General features: G+C 42.6%; 2 protein-coding genes across 2 annotated transcripts in view; both read left to right on the plus strand.

Moving 5' to 3' along the window:
- The window catches only part of CLSPN (claspin), a 32,486-nt gene extending 17,817 nt beyond the window's left edge, over positions 1-14,669 (plus strand). Inside the window, exons 10-25 of the mRNA XM_058718092.1 lie at positions 1,057-1,280; positions 2,223-2,401; positions 2,499-2,563; positions 3,134-3,333; positions 3,664-3,818; positions 4,402-4,628; positions 5,422-5,533; positions 7,131-7,221; positions 7,439-7,536; positions 10,533-10,697; positions 10,802-10,923; positions 11,166-11,293; positions 11,610-11,712; positions 12,430-12,512; positions 12,777-12,938; positions 13,243-14,669. Of these exons, the coding sequence (XP_058574075.1) occupies positions 1,057-1,280; positions 2,223-2,401; positions 2,499-2,563; positions 3,134-3,333; positions 3,664-3,818; positions 4,402-4,628; positions 5,422-5,533; positions 7,131-7,221; positions 7,439-7,536; positions 10,533-10,697; positions 10,802-10,923; positions 11,166-11,293; positions 11,610-11,712; positions 12,430-12,512; positions 12,777-12,938; positions 13,243-13,353 (2,225 nt within the window). The 3' untranslated portion in view covers positions 13,354-14,669. The remainder of the gene's footprint in view (positions 1-1,056; positions 1,281-2,222; positions 2,402-2,498; positions 2,564-3,133; positions 3,334-3,663; positions 3,819-4,401; positions 4,629-5,421; positions 5,534-7,130; positions 7,222-7,438; positions 7,537-10,532; positions 10,698-10,801; positions 10,924-11,165; positions 11,294-11,609; positions 11,713-12,429; positions 12,513-12,776; positions 12,939-13,242) is intronic.
- Positions 5,582-6,273, plus strand: LOC131505039 (ATP synthase F(0) complex subunit C1, mitochondrial-like). The gene has a single exon (XM_058718091.1). The coding sequence runs from the start codon at positions 5,833-5,835 to the stop codon at positions 6,166-6,168; it is 336 nt and encodes a 111-aa protein (XP_058574074.1). The 5' UTR covers positions 5,582-5,832; the 3' UTR covers positions 6,169-6,273.
- Positions 14,670-24,186: the final 9,517 nt, after the last annotated feature.

Raw genomic sequence — 24,186 nt, forward strand, 5'->3', positions numbered from 1 at the left:
ATTTATATCTCTCTTTTTTTTTTTTTTTTTTTTTTTTGATGTTTATTTTTGAGACAGAGAGAGACAGAGCATGAACAGGGGAGGGTCAGAGAGAGGGAGACACAGAATCTGAAGCAGGCTCCAGGCTCCGAGCTGTCAGCAGAGCCCGACGAGGGGCTCAAACCCACAGACCGTGAGATCATAACCTGAGCTGGAGTCAGATGCCTAACCGACTGAGCCACCCAGGCGCCCCGATTTATATCTCTTTAATTAGAAATGAGACTAGGAGCATCTGGCTGGCTCAGTCAGTGGAGCACGTGACTCTTGATCTTGAGGTTGTGAGTTTAAGCTGCACGTTGGGTGTAGAGAATACCTAAAAATGAAACCTTTAAGAAAGGAAAAAAGAAATGAGGTTAAGTGTTACTTTTAATTTGTTCACTAACCATGTATGTTCAATTTTTCTGTGAACTACCAGGTCATATTCTTTGCCCATTTTACTTTTGAGTTGTTTCTTTTTTTCTTTAAAAAAATTTTTTTAATGTTTATTTATTTTTGAGAGAGAGAGCGTGAAAGCAGGGAGGGGCAGAGAAAGAGGGAGACAGAGATCAGAAGCAGGCTCTGTGCTTACAGCAGACAGCCTGATGCAGGGCTTGAACTCATGAACCGTGAGATCATGACCTGAGACAAAGTCAAAGCCAGATGCTTAACCGACTGAGCCACCCAGGTGCCCCTTCTTTTTTTCTTTAATATAGGTATATTTATCAAGGTTGTCCTTCATGGCTTCTGGGCCAGAGACTTTCAGAGTCCTACTCTTGCACCCCATTTTTGTCCTCTTTAATAACTTTTATAATCTCTGTGTAGTATATTATCTCAGAGTGTAGAACATAACTACGAAAGTTCTCTTTAGTTCATAATAATCCTTATTTGTTAAGGTAACACCCTCGAGTAATAAGGTCTCGGATTTTCCTTTCGGGATGTAACTGGAACACTCCTGGGGTTGTCTGAAGTGCACACTTCCATTACTGCAGGAGGTAGTTGGTCGTTATGTCTAAAGCATTTTTTCCTGTTTCTGTTCAGGTGAAAAGCTTCAGGTGCTGAAAGCTAAGCTGCAGGAAGCAATGAAACTCCGTAGGCTTGAGGAGCGCCGAAAGCGCCAAGCATTATTTAAGTTAGATAATGAAGATGGATTTGAAGAAGAGGAAGAGGAGGAAGAAATGACAGATGAGTCTGAGGAAGATGGAGAAGAGGAGGAAGAAGGAGATCTAGAGGAAGAAGAGGAGGAAGAAGAAGGCAATCAGGAGGTTTCTGACAATTATTTCATTTTGTTATTTGTTTAGGATGGATAAGGGAAAGAGAAAATCAGATTTGAATAAGAGTAAGGTAAAGTAAGGTAAGCACATTCAATTGTATAAGAGATTTTAGGGGCAGAGATGGTGTAAGTAACTCACAGGTACCGAAGTCTTTGCATTCAGTTCTGTTAGCACCTCTAGATACCTGCAGTTCCCAGAGGCCTAGCCTTAGCTTCTACCTGTTGGTCTACTCACTGAAATAGAAGGCTAAAATGGAAATGGCTTTGTATTAATAGATGCCTTTATCTTTGATGTTTATTTAAGTTTTCTCTATTCAGAATGAAAAGCAGTCTCAACCTTGGTCAGGTTGAGGTCTGGAATAAATTCTCAGGCGGGCTGAGACCTTCCTGAGTTAATTTCTTTCTCGGTTGAGGAGGAAATTTATAAAAGGGCTCTTGCCGTTGTTCTATACTATTGTCTTCTGCCTAAGGTAGATGATGATGAAGTTTTTGGTAGAAAAAAGGAAGACCCCCCCACCCTTGTTTGAACTCTGCAGTCATTTGAAAGAGTTGGTTCATATTTACCCCTGGGTAAAGAAGAGGAAAGCAATGGCTGAACCACGTAGCATGTCATAGTCTAGGTTTGGTTTAAGGCCACTAGTTGTCCTGCATTCTCAGGCTAGTTATTTAACCTCTCATTGCCTCAGTAAAATGATAATTCGGTCTTTTTTCAGTCTCGTAGCACTTTGGGGAGGGTAAAATGTAAAAAAGTACAAAAGAGCTCTAGAAGTGTCAGGGAAAGTTATGTTAATGATGATGGTCAGACCAAGTCTCCTTTGGGTTTACCTTTTCAGATTTACGATGTGACCTATAACCAAGCAGCCATGCATGATGCTAACAACATATTTGCTTTTAAATTTTTTTACTTTGGTTTTGGGTGGCATGATTGATGAAGGTTGCAGAATTCCTTCTCAGTAGTGAAGAAATAGAAACCAAAGATGAGAAAGAAATGGATAAAGAAAACAGTGATGGCAGTAGTGAAATTGGCAAGTCAGTTGGCCTTCTCTCTGTCCCCAAACCTCTGTCATCTGATTCTACCTTACTTCTATTTAAGGACAACTCTTCCAAGATGGGGTAAGTAATTCTCTTTAGGGAAAGATAAGATTCCCTTGGGTTTGCCCCTCTTGTTAGAAGCAGAAGCAGTTAAACAATTTACCTTCTTATTTTGTAGTTACTTTCCTAGTGAAGAAAAATCAGAAACAGATGAAATCTCAGGCAAAAGGCCTAGCAAACTGGGTAAGTAGTGACTCTTGTGCCGAACTTGACTTTTCTTAGCTCCTCTAGCTTTGATACTTAAGGACAATTCCATAAGATTCCATTTTTTTGAGCTCTAGTGGACTTCACTCTGTCTTACTTGTGGCGATGAAAGGAACTTATGAATTAGAACATTTTTCTTGATTCTGTTTTGGAAAACTTACATTCAGTTTCTTTGTTATTGACCATGGACACACACTAGGTCCTTAGTAGTGTGTGTTGAATGAGTGAACCATGAAACATTTCAATCATATGTAGATGAACAGAAGATGTATACGTGATTGGATAATGGAGAGAGTGATTATAGGCATTAGGCAGGGTGAGACAAAGATGGGAACTTTCAGGGGTCACTTAGCTCAGAGTGATAAATCTTGATTGTATAATGCTATCTCAGTACTATAATTTACCTTCAACTTCATGTTTTAGAACATAGAACTTGAGAGATTTGCCTATGGATGTTACCTGATAGCTTTACATTCTCAATTCTTCTTCGTAAACAAATCCACCTTATTTCTGGAATCATGTACTTAAAAATGATTTCTCTTTCTTTAGATGAAGATGATTCATGCTCATTGCTAACAAAGGAGAGCAGCCACAATAGCAGCTTTGAGCTGATTGGCTCCACAATTCCGTCCTATCAGCCTTGCAACAGACAAACAGGCCGTGGGACCAGTTTTCTCCCTACAGCAGGAGGATTCAGATCTCCTTCCCCCGGGCTATTTCGAGCCAGTTTGGTCAGCTCAGCTTCTAAGGTAAGATGGTGATGGTTTTCTAATCTCCTCCCCCTTTTGCTTCCCACACTGCTAAATAAAGTGTGTCCAAGCCAACCAACTCCCACTACATTATGTATGTTCAATTTAAAGAATCCACCCCCTTTGTGTATTAAAAACAATCCTCATCCAATGTTCTTACATTCTTGAAGGTATTTTTCTTTATGCTTCCCTTGGCTATGCATTGTCCTCCTCAACTGCAATTGCCTTAGAGTAGATGAAATACTGCAAATAGCAACTTCTGTTGTTGTCATGACAGTGAATGACAATTATAAAATGTTTTGTTTTTGTTTGGTTTTGTTTTGGTGCCAGAGTTCAGGAAAGCTGTCTGAGCCTTCACTTCCCATAGAGGATTCCCAGGATTTGTATAACGCCTCCCCAGAGCCTAAGACACTTTTCCTGGGAGCAGGAGACTTCCAGTTCTGTTTAGAAGATGACACTCAGAGCCAACTGTTGGATGCAGATGGGTAGGTAGTTTTATGTTTCTGTGGGTGGGATGGTGCTGGGTACTGCTTAATTTTGTTTAAAAATAAAGTAAGCTTCTGTCACTCCATCTGTGCTTTCTCTTCTGAGAAAGAGAAGGTGTACAGACCATTAGTATTACATTCTGCAAGTCTGAAGAAAATCTCTCCAGAAAATAAAATGTAAATAGTCCTAGCTACCATTCTGATCCTTCGATCTCTGCTTTACTTGAAATGCACAGCTCCTGTAAGGGCACCAAATCTTCCTGTATCCATTCTGCTGCGTGTAGGCTTGTTGTGTGGAATTGAGAATGGAGACACCCGTGGCACGTTACATGGACATAACACCAAGTTCTATTCTGGCACCGTCTGAAGCCAAAAATTATCCTTTACCCTTACCTTTCGAATATCATTTATTCTTTAATTAAACTCCCTCCCATTTTAGATTATCCTAAGGCTTCAGTTTGAATCCTCTGTCTTCTGGTTTGGGATTCAGCTTCTAAGTTCAGTTTTAGAAACATCAAAATTTTTCACACACTACTTTGTTTTTTCCCTAGGGAGTTTCTTATAGTCTTCATTGTGCTTGTAGGTTCTTAAATGTTAGAAACCACAGGAATCAGTACCAATCTCTGAAGCCTCGATTGCCATTGGCCAGTATGGATGAGAATGCCATGGATGCTAACATGGACGAACTATTGGATCTGTGCACTGGAAAGTTCACATCTCAAGCTGAAAAAACTCTGTCCAGGAAGAGCGACAAGAAAGAGAACCTGGAGGAACTTCTGAATCTTTGTTCAGGAAAATTCACTTCTCAGGGTAAATATCCAACAGAGAGTATCAGGCTCTCCATAGCCAAATATCTTAAGTCAGTGTCCTTGAAAAGAAGCCTGTTACTCTTGGGTTAAAAGTTCACAGAAAACAGGGCTATGATGGATTCTAACGTGCGGGTTGAATTCTTAGCTTCCTGATATTTAGAGCCCTTACTTTCTTAAGGTGGTAAAATGTCAACTTAAGACTGCTTTAGCTTTTGGTACACCTGGGTGGTTCATTTGGTTGAGTGTCCAACTCTTGATTTTGGCTCAAGTCATGATCTCATGGTTCGTGAGGTCTGGCTTTGTGCTGACAGGTTGCAGCCTGCTTGGGATTCTCTGTCTCTCCCTCTTTCTCTGCCCTTCCCTGCTTGCATGTGTGCACTCTCTCTCTCTCTCTCAAAATAAATAAATAAACATTAAATTAAAAAAAGACTGCTCTAGCTTTTGCCATGTGATTTCTCATTTATGGCTAATATGTATGCAAAGCTTTGAACAGTGTTGGTGTGTAGTAAATTTCATATAAATGCTTACTTGTTTCCACCTGTATGCTCCTTTTTCCCCAATGCTAGAATGTTAGCTATGTGGGAGCTGGGAGTTTTGTTTTGTTCACTACTGTATCCCTGGTGCCTGGCACATAGTAAGTACTAAATAAGGATTTGTTGAATGAATGGATGGTGAGCTCTTTTTGGCAAGCTTACCTTATAACTGTATTGAGCTGGCATGTCTTTAGATGGCTGGGGAAAGAGGATAAAGCTGTTATTTCTTGGTGACAAATCTTTTTCATTGTTGTGATATAGATGCCTCTACTCTGGCTCCATCAGAGTTAAATAAGCAAGAAAAGGAGAACAGTTTGGGTGATCCCATGGAAGAAGCCCTTGCTCTTTGCTCAGGCTCTTTCCCCACAGACAGGTGAGTCTCAGTGATTGGAGGGAACTTCAGAAGGCCCAGTCGTCTGGTAAAATCCTGGGGTCCACAGTAATGAGTCATCTTAGGAGCTTCATATCCTGTCCGAGAGTCTTGCAGTGTGTTTGAGTCTTGTTTGCAAAGTAAGGAAATTACAGTGCTTTCATTTAGTTGGTGGAGAACAGGGTTAAAAAAGGCAAGCATAGAAACCTAAAGGTAAAGCTGGGAAGCAGACAGTGTAGACCACCGGGTGCTGCCTATTCTTCCAGCTCTGATCTGCTGTTGTAACGGGTCTAATCAGGCCTATGTCTGCCTTCTCCTTGAGCAGGCCAGTGATCCCATCTACACAGTCATCCTACAGCAGCTCCCCACTCCAGGTTGCCCAGTGGGAGTTCCAGACCAATGTTGTTTCCTGGGACATTGACACAGTAGCCAAGTTTATTGGCGCTGGGGCTGCCACAGTTAGTGTGGCTGGCTCAGGGGCTGGCACCAGAACGGCATTTGGCAGTTTGATCATTGGCTATGCCAGGAACCCATCTCTGAAGCAGCAGCTCTTCTATGCCATTCTGGGCTTTGGTGTGTCTGAGGGCATGGGGTTCTTCTGTCTGATAGTCGCTTTCCTCATCCTCTTCGCCATGTGAGGGTCCATGGGGGTCACCTACCTGTCCCTGCTGCTTTGACTTCAGGCCCTGCCTGGTGCTAAAAGTGTGCTAAGCTTTACCATTAAACAAAACATTTCTCTTAAAAAAAAAAAAAGACAAGAATAAGCACATGAAAGTGTTCAACACTGATATTTAGGGAAATGCAAATCAAAACAATAAGATACTACCTCACATGCATTAGATGGCTACTATTAAAAAAAAACACCAACCACAAAATAAGAAGTATTTGTGAGGATATGGAGATATTGGAGCCCTTACCCACTGCTGGTAGGAATATAAAATGTTGAAGCTGTTATGGAAATCAGAATGGCATTTCCTCAAAAAACTAAAAATAGAATATGATCCAGCAATTCCAAGTATATTCACAAAAGAAGTGAAAATCGGGTCTCAAGTGTTTGTACACCCATGTTCACAGTAGCATTATTCATCATAGTAAAAAAATGGAGATATCCCAAATGGATAAACAAAATGTGGTGGACACACACAGGAATATTATTCAACCTTAAAAAGGAAGGAAATTCTGATACATGGGACAACATGGTTGAATCCTGAGGATATTATGGTAATTGAAATAAGCCAGTCCCCAAAATACAAATATTGTAGGATTCCACTTACATGAGGTACTTAGAGTTGTCAAATTCATAGAGGCAGAAAGTAGAAGGGTTGGATGCCAGTTGGTAAGGGGAGGGAAAAGTGGAGAATTGTTGATTAAAGGGCATAGAGTTTCAGTTTTGAAAGATGAAAGGAGTTTTGGATGTTGGTTGGACAACAATGGGATTATGTTGTATGTTTTATTACAATTAAATTTGGCAAAGTATCTTATTTCCTATTTCTTAAAGAGATTGTTGGTGCTAATAAAATATTTTCAGTTCCTAAGTTGGCTGACTTCTTATTGTTTGGTTCCAACATCTTATTTATTAATTTCTTGATTTGCATTTTAGGGAAGAAGAAGAAGAAGAAGAAGAAGGGGAAGAGGAAGAATTTGGAGACTTTCGGCTTGTCCCAAATGATAATGAGTTTGATAGCGATGAGGTGAGTTTGAAGGGTACAAAGTAATCATAACTGAACTCCATGTATTGCTGCTGTATGTTTTTTTTTCTAGTCTGAGTTCTTGAGAATTCTGTTTGTCATGTTAGCAGAAGCAGTTTCCTAGAATGAGACATTTGGGCAGAAATTTATAAATCCTGTTTTAGTTGAGGACACATTTTATTCTGTTTAACTTTGTGTGTGATACTCTATGATTTTTCAGGATGAACGCAGTTACTCTGATAATGAACATCTGGCACTGGAAGACCATGAAGATGATGATGAAGAGCTAAAACAGTCTGAGAAGTTGAAAAGGCAAATGTAGGTTTTCTGTCCATTCCTTCCATTGCTAGAGAAAGTTCTAACAGTTAAATTGTAGCTTGCCACTGTTTTACCTATGTTTGCTTGGTTGTATTGCTTTTAGGCATTAACACAGATTAAATAAAACCCATTCATGTGATATCACTTGAGTATTCAGAGATGGTTACGTTCTCCTTAGTGATTTCTATACTAAATATCTCTAGTTCCTACTGCTATTTCTCACATGACATTGCTTCTAGACTCCTCATGTACTGGGTATTCTCTTTATCCTCAGGTGTGGTGTGACTACTGCTGTATGTAGTGCTAAAACCACATCCCTTGTTCTGGATGCATACTGCTTGTAAAGTAACCAGGGATTGTAAGAGCTGAGTCACGGTAGATCCTGAGGATCTAGTAGACAGCTAAAATTCCTGGGTCTTTTTTTTCCTCTGAATTACTGTCATTTCAGGTTTTCCTCATTCTAGTCTTGGGTAAATGGGTTCCCTGTTTATTTTTTTTAATGTTTTGCTGTTCTGATCATGAAAGTAAACCATTTATTTTATTTAAAAGAATACAAAAAGGGGCGCCTGGGTGGCGCAGTCGGTTAAGCGTCCGACTTCAGCCAGGTCACGATCTCGCGGTCCGTGAGTTCGAGCCCCGCGTCAGGCTCTGGGCTGATGGCTCAGAGCCTGGAGCCTGTTTCCGATTCTGTGTCTCCCTCTCTCTCTGGCCCTCCCCCGTTCATGCTATGTCTCTCTCTGTCCCAAAAATAAAAATTTAAAAAAAAAAAAAAAAAAAAACAAAAAAAACGTTAAAAGAATACAAAAAGATATAAGTAAAAAGTCATCTGTGTTCACCATCCAGAATATTTAATGAAAGTGTTGATGGTAGTTATTGCTTTGTAGCCATTTTTATGCATATATTTTCATATAGTTGATATCTGTGCAATTTTTTTATGTATAATTTTTCATCTTTTTTCCCCACTTAGGATATACATAAGCATTTTCCCATGATGTTAAAAGTTTTATAAAGACCATTTTAATAGGTAATCAGTATTATATTGTATGTGGATGACTTTTGGAATTCACATACAGGATATCATATTGATCCCTACTAGATTTAATTATTGTTTCTAGCCCATCATTCCATTCTATTAAGGTCAGTTTGGGGTTCTAATTTCTCACCTGTCAAGTTAACTATCTCATACAGCTTTGGGTCATCTATAGATTTTCCTACAGCAGTGGTTCTTTTTTTTTTTTTTTTAATGTTTATTTTTAAGAGAGAGAGAGAGGCAGAGTGTGAGTGGGGGAGGAGCAAAAAGAGAGGGAGACACAGAATTCGAAGCAGGCTTCTGAGCTGTTCACAGAGTCTGATGCGGGGCTTGAACTCACGAACCACGAGATCGTGACCTGAGCCAAAGGTTAGTCAGATGCTTAACTGACTGAGCCACCCAGGCACCCCTAAATTTTTTTATGTTTATTATTTTTGAGAGAGAGAGAGAGAAAGAGAGAGACAGAGTGTAAGCGGGGGAGGGGCAGAGAGAGAAGGAGACACAGAATAGGAAGCAGGCTCGAGCCCAATGTGGGGCTTGAACTCACGAACCGGAAGATCATGACCTGAGCTGAGGTTGAACACTTAACTGACTGAACCACCCAGGTGCCCCTAAGGTGGTTGTTCTTAAACCTTATTTAACTGTAGAGTCCTTTGTTCAAATGAAATCTTAGAAAGACAGCTAAAAGTTGAACAGCTCAAAGTGGGTAGATGGGAAGGTTGGGGAACTTAGTGTCTGGTAGCCCTTGAAGGAATTCCCTAGAAGCCTAGGATTTAGAGAAATTCAGCTTAAAAAAAAATAACATAAGTCTTTAATAAAAATCAGCCTTCAGGGCGCTTGGGTGGTTCAGTCAGTTAAGTGTCCGACTCTTGACTTTGGCCTGGGTCATGATCTCATAGTTGAGAGTTTGAGCCCTGCATCAGGCTCTGTGCTGACAGCGTGGAGCCTGCTTGGGATTCTCTTTCTCTCTCTCTCTCTCTACCTCTCTCTCTCTACCTCTCTCTCTCTCTCTCTGCCCCTCTCCTGCTTGCTCTCTATCGCTCTTAAAATAAATAAAAATAAACTTAAAAAAAATTAACCTTCAGAAAGCCATCAAACTTCTGACACTCATGACTGTAGATGGCAGTACTTTGAACCCAAAGTGAAAGCAGATTTGTTCTCAATGGGAACTGAAGTCACAAAAACTTACTAGTAGTGGCTTTGCTTACCAGTAACTCTGAGCCTCAGTCATGTCTCTAACTCGGGGGTCCAGATGTGGTAGCTGTAAGAGATCCCAGTCTATTACCTTTCTATTCCATACCATCTCTAGACTGTCTCCTAACACTGGTGAGCTTAAATACAGAACAGAATGATCCAAACTTTCCAGCAGTTATGTTTCAAATGTATAGAGGAGATTGGGAGTTCTGGCTTTAAAGAACCTGATTGAATCCAGGCTCTGCTGCCTCCTCGCTATGTGACTTTGGGTAATTTATTTACTCTCTGAATCTCAATTCATTCAACTGCAAATTAAAGGAAATAAAAGTACTCCCTCCTGAGATAATGCTATGACGCTTGTAAAGCACAGTTATTGGCACACAGTATATATTAAATGATAGACTTTAAGTATTATCAAAATGTATTATTATAAATTTAAGCTTATTATTATTTGAAGTGGCTCTGTGTTCTGCTTTTCTCATTACATCCATAATCTGTGTATGTATTCAGTGTTGCATTTTCTTAAATTTTTTTAATGTTTATTTTTTTGAGAGGGAGAGACAGAGTATGAGCAGGGGAGGGGCAGAGAGAGAGGGAAACACAGAATATGAAGCAGGTTCCAGGCTCTGAGCTGTCAGCACAGAGCCTGACGTGGGGCTTGAACTCACGAACCGTGAGATCATGACCTGAGCAGAAGTTGGATGCTAAACTGACTGAACCACCCAGGCGCCCCTCATTATTGCATTTTCTAATCTTTAAAATTATTCTCTAGGAGATTGAAGAAATACCTGGAGGACGAGGCAGAAGTGTCAGGGAGTGATGTGGGAAGTGAAGATGAGTATGATGGGGAAGATATTGATGAATATGAACAGGAAGAAATTGATGAAGTACTTCCTTCTGATGAGGAGCTGCAGAATCAAATCAAGAAAATACACATGTCAGTATCCCAACAGGTCCTTCTGAGTAATGGGGTGTTTCTTAAGTCAGGCCCTACGATCAGCCAGAGTGGTCCTGGTTTTGTACACCATATTTTTCCTGCAGGAAAACGATGTTGGATGATGATAAGCGACAGCTACGTTTATACCAGGAGAGGTACCTTGCTGATGGGGATCTGCACAGTGATGGTCCTGGACGAATGAGGAAATTCCGATGGAAAAACATAGGTATCTTGGATGTTGCTGTTAGAAATAAATGGTACAATGTACATGTTTGTCCAGTTTAAGACTGTGAGTGGAAATCAAAACTGTAGCAGTCTATTGTGGAGGACTGGCTAGAACTTACTTTCTATTAGTGAATGGGACGAGCTTGTATTGGTATATGGTAAATGATGAGTTCATTTGTGTCTGTCTGGCACCTTATCCTATGGGGATTGCAGAATGCTGATAGCCTTAACTGTTTGCTTTAGATGATGCTTCCCAGATGGACTTGTTCCACAGAGACTCTGATGATGATCAGATTGAAGAGCAGCTTGATGAGACAGAAGCCCATTGGAGGAAGGAAAGAATTGAAAGAGAGCAGTGGCTTCGAGACCAGGTAGGAAGTCTGCAGGAAAGTCGCCTATTCTGACTCTATAAGGAGGAAAAGACCCACTCACCTCGCTTGTCAGGATAGTTTTGAAATCTTGGGCAACTAACTTATTGCTGTCCCTTTTAATACTTGAATTTTCTTTTATGCTTTGAGAAGATTACCATGGGCAGTTCAATTCATGTTTGTTTGTCCAATATCAGTTTTTTGTCTAAATCAACAAAGGTTGCAAAAAGGAAAACAAATGATATCCCAGGTCCAGGCTATGCTAAATATTTCTGGAAGTGGTAGACTTCTTTTAATGTTGTCTGATTTTTATTTTCAGGCACAGCAGGGGAAAATTGCAGCTGAAGAAGAAGAAATTGGGGAAGACAGTCAGTTTATGATGCTAGCCAAGAAAGTTACAGCCAAAGCACTACAGAAAAATGGTGAGCTCTTGGTCCTCCTCTGTGTCCAGCCCCCTGGATTGTTGGTGTTGGAGCCTTGGAAGTGACTCCAACCTTTAGGGCCTGTTGCAGCTCAGGCATGGGCCTTTGTCCAATACTGTCTTAAAGAGGCACCTCAGAGATGGGAAAGACAGTGTTCTTGGATCTTAGACTATTTGACAGTGGACATTGTACTTGTGAGTATATGTAGCTGGTTTTATCTTCTAAGGCAGCTCAGAGTAGGAATTCTGGCTTTTTTTTTTTTTTATTAATTTTTTTTTTTAATGTTTATTTATTTTTGAGAGAGAGAGACAGAGTGCGAGCAAGAGAGGGGCAGAGAGGGAGACACAGAATCCAAAGCAGGCTCCAGGCTCTGAGCTGTCAGCACAGAGCCTGATGCGGGGCTTGAACTCCTGAATGGTGAGATCATGACCTGAACCAAAGTCAGACACTTAACTGACTGAGCCACCCAGGCACCCTCAGAGCTGAGGCTTTTAAAGACTATTCCGTACTTTTGTCACTCTTGTTTTTTCTAATTACTGTTAATGATTTGTCGATATCCAACTTGGTTGTCTGTCTTCTTGGAGCCACTTAATATAGTTTAAAGTCACCAGTATAAAATAATCAGAGTTCCTAAGCTTTAGTTTAGTTACAGGTTTCTTAGCTTGTTTAATTTACCTAGCTTTGCCCAGAACAAGCCTCTCTGTCTTTTCTTTTCAGCCAATCGCACTGTGGTTATTCAAGAACCAAAGTCTTTACTCAGAAATCCTTTTGAAGCCATCAGGCCAGAAAGTGCTCACCAGGTTGGTTGGGGACTTTGTTAACCTGGTGTCATAATCTGCAAGTTTATATAGGTCCCGGTCAGGCTAAGGGAATACTCTATCGTCAAGGGGAGGGAGGTGGCTGCAGGAAATGAAAGTAGATGTCAAAGGAGTTTGCTGTTCCTTTTCTCCTTGAGTGGGGTAGGAATATGTCCCCTCAAGACCTGGGGGAGGCAGGGAAGGACTGACTTCTCATTCTTTCCTTGACACTTGGGATTTGATGCCAAACGACTCTTCTCTCTTCAGCTGAAGACAGGCTCACTGCTAAACCAGCCCAAAGCCGTGCTTCAGAAACTGGCTGCCCTCTCTGACCTCAACCCCAGTGCGCCCCGAAATTTAAGAAACTTTGTCTTCCACACACTTTCTCCTGTTAAGGCTGAGGCAGCGAAGGAATCATCTAAGCCTCAGGTAGGGAATTTGAGGACTTGTTTGGTGGCTCTCCACAGCAAGATTTATTTATTTATTTTTAAATAGAAAATATAGATATTTCTGACTTAAAGGCTTATGCTGCAGGGTTAATCTTGCACTCCTCATAAGGTACAAGAGGACTGCTACCCCCAGTAGGTAATCAGCTTTGAAACTTTCCTGGAAAGTTTATATTTCTTTTTTCCTAAACATCCATGATTTAACTATGAGTTCCTAAAGAGCTAATTGAAGGTAAGTACTTGTATGAGGGTCTTGAGCTGATCCTGATTCTTTCTCTGCTCTCTAGGTAAGGAGAAGGGGTCCATCTTTAATGACATCCCCTTCACCTAAGCGCCTCAAAACAGATGATAGTACTTCAGGATTGAAGCAAAGCATCTTCAGATACTTGGAAAGCTAACACCATCAGGGTTGATGGCACCTATGTTGAGACTGCTTGAGAAGTTTCTGGCATTGAAGGTTGGAATCGATGTTCATGTGGATGATCCCTGCCCCCCTTCCTTCATAATCAGTGCATTAAGATTATGGACAGAGATTCCAGTTCTTTCCACTGCATGGCTCTGGACATCTTTTTCCTTTCCTAGTATTATTTCCTGGGTTAGCCACTAATCTTAATTCTGCAGTGTTTACAACAATAACTCATGGGTACTTGGGTGAAGGCTCACTTCCTCCATTATATATTTGACATTTTGTCCTAGCAGCCTCCTGGGTTGATAGGGGTGGTTAGAGGAGGTTAGGTGTGAAAGGTGTGGTTAGAGGAGGAGAAGGAGAAGAAAAAATGTGTCATTACAGAAAAAAACAGAAAACAGTGAATGTTGACACCAGAATGAATCCTTCACACCCTAAGATGTGTACCACGGTGACCTGGACTCTGTGAAAGAGAGCCTTCTTAGAGGACCTGGGAACTAATAGATGGCCTTTATATTTGTCTTGCCCCTTCTATTTTCCTGCATGCATCTTCCCTAGGCAGCCTCAACTTGCCAATTAACATTTGCTTCCCTTATAATAAGGACTCGGTTGGTCCCCAGTCAGAAAGATCTTGGCCCTAATTTTCTGGACTACAAGGATAAAGATAAAGGGTTACACCCAGTGTCTGTCCACATTACATATCTGATGGGGAGTGCAGAGAGCTCTCTCCTGGGACTAAATTCTCAACGTGCAACAATGTTGCTCAAGGACCTCCCTTCTCACCGTGACACACACAAAAATATAACTATTATTTATCACATTCAGCTGGGTTTATTACATTGCCCTGACCAGAGGACAATTTAATCTGTCATTACTTATTTAGAAAGAAGACCACTATGGAGTTTATAATCAAAATATTGTTGAACGTAATTCCCCCCACTCCCAATTTTCCCTGAACAATCATGAGGCTCTTAGAACTTTAGGCAGATCTTTTCCCCCCTTAGAACTGAGTGTCACTGCTGCTTTGGAAAAATGTTCCATGTGAATACTGTGGTTTCAGTGACAGGAGCTGGACTTGAGAAATTGGATGAATTGTGCCAGTTTTTTATTGGCAAATGGGAAACACCAATTTAATTGCTGGAATTAGGGTATAGGTTTTCTACAATTGTTTCTAATACACAAGATGCTGACTTTGAGAGAATTTGTATATTTGTAATCTTTTAATGGGGAAAATGTATATAAAGATGTTTTAATATGTATGTAGTGTTTCAATAAATCTCAATGCCTGAAGGCAGGGTTTGCCATCCAGATTGGGTGCTCATTCTTAGGTCAGTCCCTGTGTAATATCGAGGAGCATTGTTTTCAGGCTGCCTCCCTCCCAGGGAAGCCCTCTGGGTCTAGAGAGAGAGGCTGGGCAGTTGTCCCTCCCTGACCTCTCAGCTTAATTGATCATATTCACTCCCAAAGTGGTTTGGGTTCAGTACAGGTAAAGAGACTTTACATACATGGTACCTGTTGTTATAGCCCTCTGATTGGCAGCTGTGGGTCCAAAATGAGAGTTAATGCCCCTCCCTTTGAGGTTTTTTTTTTTTTTTTTTTTTTTAAGAGAGAGCGAACACGTGAGTCGGGGAGAGGGGCAGAAGGAGGGAGAGAGAATCTCAAGGAGGCTCCATGCTCAGTGCAGAGCCTGACATAGGGCTTGATCCCACGACTCTGGGATCATGACCTGAGCCAAAATCAAGAGTTAAGATAGATGCTCAACCACTCAGCTGACTGAGCCACCCAAGCGCACCCCTTTGAGCTCTTTAAACAGTGCCCAAGACAGGTAGCCTTTGCCTTGCAAAAGAACTGGGAAGGAGGGCTAGGTATTTCTCCCCTCTTGCTTTCTCATATCCTTTTTTGGGGGGGAGAGATGAAGAGGGTTGGAATTAATTGACCACTGAGGATAAGAAAAGCAGTGCATAAGAAATCTAGGGAGCGTATGGTTTCTGTTCTAGGCTCTGGAAAGAAAGCACTCTTTGGAGAAAGAAAAGTTGAGTCTTGATCACTAGGTGACTTTTTCCCATGCCAGTATAGTTGTTTAAGGCAAGCTGAGTCTTGACCTTGCTAACAAGATTGGAGCAGAGAGTTGCAACCTGACCCATATGCTTGTGCCCAAAACATTGAGCCATCAGCTTCAGCTATGTTCTAATGAAACCCCAGGGCCTGCTGTTATAGCTCCTGCTAGCACTCAGCTCAACTAGCTTGGAAATGGCATACCTGGGGGGTGAGAGCCCATGCATCTGTGAGATAGATATGCTCAATGTCAGCCCTTTTGCCTCCTAGTTCCACACCATGGGGTAGGGACACATGGCATTTACTTCACGTAAACAGGTCTTTGATCTCACTAATTCAGTCTACAGTTGCACAGACCATTCTAGGGCCTCTTCCATAAAGCATCAGGTTCTGTTCACCAAAGCACCATAGGGACAAGCTGCTCAGCTCCCTGTGCAATCCCCTCATCTCAACTGCTCCATAAACTGTACCCTTTGAGAATTTCTAATGGTTCAAACTGGACATTTTTGGTTTTTGTCTCCTGTACTTGTTTAATAACTCATGGGGCTTCCTGTCCTCAGACTTGTTTACCTAAGGGTAGGGGAGAGTATTTCTGGGAAGAGTGTCATGCTATCTGATTATATCATATTTGAGATGGTATTCTGTCTTCTGCCTTGCATTCTTTTTTTGTTTTTTGTTTTTTTTTAGTGTAGATTTTATTTTTAAATAATTTTTACACCCAACGTAGAGTTCGAACTTACAACCCCGAGATCAAGAGGCACATGCTCTTTTTTTTTTTTTTTTAAATATATGAAATTTACTGTCAAATTGGTTTCCATACAACACCCAGTGCTCATCCCAAAAGGTGCCCTCCTCAATACCCATCACCCACCCTGCCCTCCCTCCCACCCCCCATCAACCCTCAGTTTGATCTCAGTTTTTAACAGTCTCTTATGCTTTGGCTCTCTCCCACTCTAACCTCTTTTTTTTTTTTTTTTTTTCCTTCCCCTCCCCCATGGGTTTCTGTTACGTTTCTCAGGATCCACATAAGAGTGAAACCATATGGTATCTGTATTTCTCTGTATGGCTTATTTCACTTAGCATCACACTCTCCAGTTCCATCCACGTTGCTACAAAAGGCCATATTTCATTTTTTTCTCATTGTCACGTAGTATTCCATTGTGTATATAAACCACAATTTCTTTATCCATTCATCAGTTGATGGACATTTAGGCTCTTTCCATAATTTGGCTATTGTTGAGAGAAGAGGCACATGCTCTTGATGGGGCATCTGAACCAGCCAGATGCCCCTCTACTCATTCCTTGACACATGGCCTGGAATGTAGTGTTGCCTGGTAAAGGTTGAATGAATACTAATACCATACCTTTCAGAGCCTCCATTTATATGCATAAAATGAGAATAGTAATTCATGCCTGTCTCAGAGTTACTGTGAGGCTTAAGTTGGAAAATATGTGAATGCATTATGCCAAGTGCTACTCTGCAAGCATAAATATGAAATTCCCGTTGTCACAATCATAATGTTTGTAGACAACTCGTTAAAAGGCCCATTGTCTCATAAGCATCTCAAATGTGTGATCTTAAAAAGCATCTTAAAAATGTGATCTTCCTTGGGGTGCCTGGCTGGCTCAGTCAATGGAGTATGCAACTTTTGATCTTGGGATTGTGAGTTTGAGCTCCACGTTGGGCCCAGAGCTTACTTTAAGGGGGAAAAATGTGATCTTCCTTCCTTCTAAAAATCTGCTCTTACTCCAGCATTCCTCATTCAGTAAAAGGTACTTCATAAACCCAGTCACTCAGGCTAGAAACCTAAAGGCATTCTTTTTTTTTTATTAAGTTATAAAAATTCTATTTCATTTTATCATTCCTTCAAATCTGAGTTGAAAAGATTTTCTTTTTAGTTGTTGTAATTGACATATAACATTATATTAGTTTTAGGTATACATTATAATGATTTGATATTTGTATATATTGTGAAATGATCACCATAGTAAGTCTAGTTAACATCTATGACCACACATAGTTACAAATTTTTTTTCTTGTGATAAGAACTTCCATGATCTACTCTCTTGGAAACTTTGAAGTATGCAATACCATATCATTAACTATAATCACCATGCTGAATATTACATGTCCGTGACTTATTTAATTTATAAGGCTGTTCTTTTTTTTTTTTTTTTTTTTAATGTTTGTTTATTTTGAGAGAGAGAGGGCATGTGTGAGAGCTAGGGAGGGCCAGAGAGAGAATCTCAAGCAGGTTCCACCCTGGGATCATGACCTGCGCCAAAATCAAAAGTTGGACACTTAACTGACTGAGCCACCCAGGTGGCCTCCCACACACACACACACACACATACGCTTTCTTAAGATTTTATTTTTAGGGGCGCCTGGGTGGCCTATTCAGTTAGGCATCTGACTTCGGCTCAGGTCATGATCTCGCGATTCATGAATTGGAGCCTTGCATTGGGCTCTGTGCTGACAGCTCAGAGCCTGGAGCCTGCTTCAGATTCTGTGTCTCCCTCTCCCTCTGCCCCTCCCCCTTTCACGCTCTGTCTCTGTGTCTCAAAAATAAATAAACATAAAAAAAAAATTTTTTTTAAGATTTTATTTTTAAATAATCTCTACATCCAACGTGGAATTTGAATTCATAACCCCAAGATCAGGAGTCACGTGTTCCACCAACTGAGCCAGATGGGCACCCCTATAAGGGCATTCTTTTTTTTTTTTTTTTTTTTTTTTAAATTTTTTTCAACGTTTTTTATTTATTTTTGGGACAGAGAGAGACAGAGCATGAACGGGGGAGGGGCAGAGAGAGAGGGAGACACAGAATCGGAAACAGGCTCCAGGCTCCGAGCCATCAGCCCAGAGCCTGACGCGGGGCTCGAACTCACGGACCGCGAGATCGTGACCTGGCTGAAGTCGGACGCTTAACCGACTGCGCCACCCAGGCGCCCCTATAAGGGCATTCTTAATATCTCCTTCCTTCCAAAATTAACTCCTGTTATTTCTACTTCCAAATTGCACCTTGAATCACCTCTCTTCCGGCTTGTAGCCAATTCCCTATTCCAAGTTTCCATAATTCTTGCCAGGGTACTGTGGTAGCCTCCTGATCTCTCTCTCAGTTTTGCTCCCCTTCCACTCAATCTATGCACAGCAGCCAGAGGGTAACCTTGGTATAAACATAAATTGGAGGATGCCATGTCCTCATTTAAAATCTTTCGATGTCTTCCGTTGCATTCGGAATGAAGTTCAAGCCTACAAGGCCCTCTGTGATATAGCTTTGTCTCTCAACCTCCTTTCCACTCTTCCTCCACATCAGGGCCTTCCAGAGTGTTCTTCCTTTTTCCTGGCATGCCCTTCTCTCCACGCTTCATCTTTGTCTGGCTAATGTATAAATCTCCAGGTGTTAGCTTAGATCTAACTTCCCCTGAGAAGCCTTCCATTACCACCCCTTTTTTAATCAGTTTACCTCTGCTAGTTTTCCTTTTCTTTTGGATCTTTTATCACGGTTTGTCACCTTAATGTTTGTTTAGGTCTGCCTCCCCCATTAGACTAAATTCTGTAAAAACAGAGACCATATCTGTTTTGTCAAAAAATGGAAAGAGGTGCCTGGCTGGCTCACTCCATAAAGCATGCAACTTTTGATCTTAGCATTGTGAGTTCAAGCCCCATGTTAGGTGTAGAGATTAGTTAAAATCTTTAGGGGCACCTGGTGGCTCAGTCGGTTGAGTCTCATGGCTTGTGAATTTAAGCCCTGCATTGGGCTTTCTGCTGTCAGCATAGAGCCCACTTTGGATCCTCTGTCCCCTTCCCCTGCTTGAGCTCTCTCTCTCTCTCAAAAATAAACACTTAAAAAATAATAATAAATAATAAAATCTTTTTAAAAAAAAAAGCATAGGTGGTGCCATACCTGGCATATAGAATTACTCAACAAATACTGAGCAAGGAGTGATTTGAAGCCTGGAAGAGCTAATGGTGAAAAGCTTGGAGCTGAACTGCATACAAAGAAGCTTTTCAGTGTGGGATAGAATAGAGATGATAGCTGTGTGAAACCATAAATCCTTGTTCTGCAGCTTACAAGTGGCATGACCTTAGATAATTCATTCTCTGAACTTTTTTCCTCAACTGGAAAATGAGGCCAGAGTGAAATGGCTTGGTCTAGCTCACAGGGTTGTGGTTAGGATCAGAGGTACAAATTAATGTGAAATGGTTGAGTACATGTAAGAGGCTGCACTAATGCCCACTAGCCCACTGCTGAGGATGGGGTGAGGCTCATGCCTCATTATGATCTGCTGAGTGGGAGAAGTCAAGCCTTGCCAGAGCCACCAGCCCATGCTGCCTGGGTTGGCTCTATGCTGGGACCGGTGGGAGTGGTTGGGATGGAAGCCAGCTGTGTACCTGGACACTCTCAGCAAGCTGGGGAAATAGGTGTGGCTTTATGGACAGCTGGTGTCACCTCAGACTTTACCTTTTGAGATGTAGGTGCTGATCTCTGTCCCTAGTAGTTGTATTGTCTGTCTGTACTATCCATGTCCTTCCCATCCCCTCTTCCTGTCCTCTCTTCTCTCACCTTAAAGGTTTTCATTTTCAGTTTATTGATCTAGTTCTTCCCTGTGGTGGGATACATAATGGGAAAAGGGGATTTGAAGTAGCTACAGCCTAAGGGTGATCAGAGGAAGCTATGGGGCTGAACACCTGGGTTCTTTCCCTTCATTTCAGAAAGAACCACAGTCTGTTGTTCTTGAAGGCTGGTGGGCTCTGGGTGGGGGTGAAGAGGCAGCTCCCAGCTGCAGGCTGGGGAATCGCTGGGCCCAGCCTAAGGGGTGGAAAGTGCTAGGGCAGGGTTGGGAGTGAGTCATGGTACATGTTTTTCAAACCCTGTCTTTCTCTCAGAGGCTGAGGAAAGGAAAAAAGCTGACTGCCCACCCCCTCTTTGTTTGTCTTGTCTAATTTAACTTATGTTATTTATCAAAAAGACAGGTTATTTGGAAAACCAGATGGACCCAGGCAAAAATCATCTGGATTTTCCAAATGTGAAAAATTAGGTTCTGGGGGCCCAGGAGGAAAGGCGTGTGTGTGTGTGTGTGTGTGTGTGTGTGTGTGTGTGTGTGTGGCTGGGAGGGGGTGAGAAGTATTGAGGGTACTTTGTTTCTCTGTAGTCAGACCCAGAAATTGCCCCATGATACCAAACTTCCCCCTCCCCACCTCATTTTCCTTCAAGTTCTTTATGATTGGAATCTAAATGAGAAAACTAAAATCTTTATGTTGCTGGCTGGGAGTGCTCAGAGAACTCTCAACAATGAGAACCTGTCAGGGCTGTAATAGAACAGCAGCTGACAACTTTCTCTATCTCTCCAACCCTTACCTCCTACAAAATCGGGTTAATGAGAGGTACAGGGTACAGAGAGGTTTTAGGAGCAGAAACCTCCAACTCTTGTCCCTTTAAGGTTATCCCCACATGATCACGCAGATCGGGAAGTTAGACATTAGGGGTAGAAGTCAGCCTTTCATGACTTTCTAATTATCAGATGGCCTAAGAACACTGGGGATTAAGAGTGGTCTATCCTTTAAATATCCAGGGAAGGAGGTAGTTCTGTAGCTACAACCAGGAATTTTTAAAGCCCATACTTGTTACCTCTGGGGAGAAACGTTGTTAGAAAGGAATTCAAACAAGAGGCCATGGAAGCAGGATTCCATGTGATAGAGAAAATACTCTGGCTAAAAGCAGAGAGAGAGAGAGAGAGAGAGAGAGAGAGAGAGAGAGAGAGCCATTTCTCTACATATACACATGCACACACACAGAACAGAGCCAAGACCTTTGGGGCCCGAAGAACCCTTGACAGCAGCAATAGCACTTGTCCCATTGTGTCAGTTTTTAAAGTGTTGCTGGACTGTGAAAGCCACTTAATAACTTGATCTCATCTGAATAATCTAAGTTAATACTAGCTTCACAGTTGTGAGGATTAAGAAAGAAAACCATTTGTAAAGTATCTCCCTCCAGGCCTGGCACTGGTAAACTTCAGTGAATGTTGAATGAATGAACCCATGAATTCAAGCATTAAGGCTCCCTTGACCATTTCCAAAGATCAGTTGCTTGAATAACAGACTTGTGGGCTGTCCCTACTGAGTCTGGAGCCTGAGGCATGATCTAACCATGCCACTCACTTAACACAAGTTTAGTGAGTATCTGTGATGTGTGGGGTAGAGCATGATGGGCTGCCCTGTTCCCCTTCGAGGAAGGCCTTGTTGGCCCAGTTGCTGGGAGCATTCTCTGCAGACAGCCTTCCATGGTCAGCCCCTTTGGGGATTGCCTCCGTAGCAGAGAACCCCTTGCCTAAGATCATGCCACTTTCCAGCATGGCCCTCATCCAATGACAGGAGTATAAAGGGCTGCCCATCTCAGCTCATTTGGGGATAATTCTGAAGGGCCGTCCAACCTTTCAGAGTTCCCTGAGGGGTTGACTGAGGCTATCAGGGACCTGAATGGTAGTTTAGCTTCTTTCTCCAACCTTCCACAGATACTGATCCCAAAGGCACTTAGTAATAAGTGTCCTGCATGCTAAAATGTCTCTGCATCTGCTTCCTGGGGTGTGCTAGTCCCGGTGGACAAGGCTTTAGAACAGGGAAGGACAGACTCCAGTTTCCAGCAGGTTTCCAGCATTGGAGGTGTTGATACTGTCTTTTTATGCCCACCAGAGGGCAGCAGCAGCATAGCAGCTGCCCTCCCCACTCCTCGAAGTGGGCTCCCTGACTTCCCTCTGACTTCCCACCACTACTGTTCAGTATTAGGAGGATCACCTACCTCCCTTAGTGCATCTACCCTTCTGTCTAAGGGAAGAAAACTTTCTGAAATTCTCAAGGCTTTAGATTTTGTCAGTCTCAAACCACCCCCCTCCTGCCCAGCACCAAAGGCCAATCTGTCTTCCTGTTGCACCCCTTCCCCCTCTTCAGCTGGGCAAACCCCTTGCCAGGATCTCCCACCTCCCCACACTTCCACCTGCAATAGATTTGTTTTCTGTGTGACAGGGTAATTATGAACTTGGGGCCAGGAGGCCCAGGGGCCAGTCTGAGGATGGTCACTTCAATCTGGTGCTCTCTGTTCTGCTAACATTATTGATTTTTAGTTTTATTTATTATGATTTTTTTTTTTTTTATCTGGCCCTGGTGACACATGAGGTGTGGAGGCTAGAAGTCAAAAACAAATGTCACAATTCAGCTTCTTGAAACCACCTACCCACCTGACATTTTTTTCAAGATTTTTTTTTTTTATTTAAGTTCAGTCTACACCCCCTCCATCGTGGGGCTTGAACTCATGCCCCCAAGATCAAGGGTCTCATGCTCTACCCTCAGTCAGGCGCCCCCTCCCCAACATATTTTTTAATCTGCTGGTTTTAGCATCTCTGCTTAACTGTCTTCATTCTGTTCCCTCATCCCCAAAGTTTCTCCCAAAGATTGTAACAGGAATCAGAGCCAGGTGTGGCTGGAGGATGGGGGCTGGGGAAAGGCGTGGGGACAACATATAGGGTACCTTTTGTTAGCAGCCAATAACTCACCCAGCAAGCCTTTATGGCACCCCCTTTACTTGTCAGTTATTTCCAAGCTGAACCCCCAACTCCCTGCTGCTTTTTCAGTCCTTCCCCTGGGGCAGTCCTGAGGTGGGTCAAGCTATGTGCCCTTTTTTTTTTTTTTTCCCCTTTTTCTGCCTCAGTTTCTCTGGCTGTGAAATGGGTTTGAGAAAAACCTGACCAGGAAGCTTTCTGAGACAGTGAGGTTGAGATTGGGTGGAGCCAATTCACAGAGCAAGGCCGCCTGAACTTCTGGCTACCAAAGGCCTCCCATAACATCATACTGCACTCTACTTGCTAGTGGGGAAGAGGAAGGGCAGGCTTTAGGCAAGACATTACAAGGGGGAGGGGGCACTCGGAACTGCTGTGATTGCCATGGGAATCAGCTGAGGCCACGGGCGATTTGTGGGGCCACGTTCCCCAAGCCTGTTTTCTCTGTGTGTGCTGGGAGAATGAATAAATCATTGTTCAGGGGTGGGATGCAGCTGCCGGGCTCCACCCCTCGGCACATGCCCCGACTCCAGCTCCTCCATTGAGGACTGCTGGAGCAGAGAGGTTTATACACCCAGCTCCCCAAATCCTATTGAGGCCTCCCCCTCTGCACGAGCCGCCGGCTCCAAGCCCATTCAGCCTGGCCCTTTGTGTTGGGGGTTAAGTGGTTACATGTGGGGGGCACCCAGAAAGGACCTGTCAGGCCCTGAAAGGCTGTACTGATACGGTGCCCTCCTACTGATGAATGGGGTGGGTGGAGGAGTGGTGGGCGGCCAGAGGGTGCAGTGGGGGAGAGGGCATGGGGATTATGGAGCCCACAGAGGCAGCTGCTAGGAAGGGGGTGGAACAGGCACTCCCTTCTCTCAGTCCTCCTGATCAACTCTAACTCACTCCCTCTGTTGTGGGCTGTAGAGTTTCCCACAGCCTCGGGATCTAAGATTTGTCTCTCTGGTCTCCTGGTGGAAGAGGCCATTTACCACTTGGGTGCACTGAGGAGAAAGAGTCTACACCACCTTTCATTCTCCAGCAGCTCCAAAACACCCGGTTGTTCCCTTTAGGGGAGGCAGGGATGGTGAGTGAAAGGATCTGTCTTCTAGGTTTTTGTGGTGCAGGGCATTTGAAATTGTGCCTTGACTGAGTTTAAAAGCTTCCTGTGAGCCTCTTCAGGAGCCATTTATAGTGGAGGGCTCAGGGAGGAGACAAGATCTCAAGCTGG

The sequence above is a fragment of the Neofelis nebulosa genome, chromosome 2 (assembly GCF_028018385.1).
Source record: "Neofelis nebulosa isolate mNeoNeb1 chromosome 2, mNeoNeb1.pri, whole genome shotgun sequence".
NCBI lineage: Eukaryota > Metazoa > Chordata > Mammalia > Carnivora > Felidae > Neofelis > Neofelis nebulosa.

Coding starts and splice junctions, on each gene's coding strand:
- LOC131505039 (XM_058718091.1), top strand. CDS start 5,833: ATGTCTGCCTTCTCCTTGAGCAGGCCAGTGATCCCATCTACACAGTCA.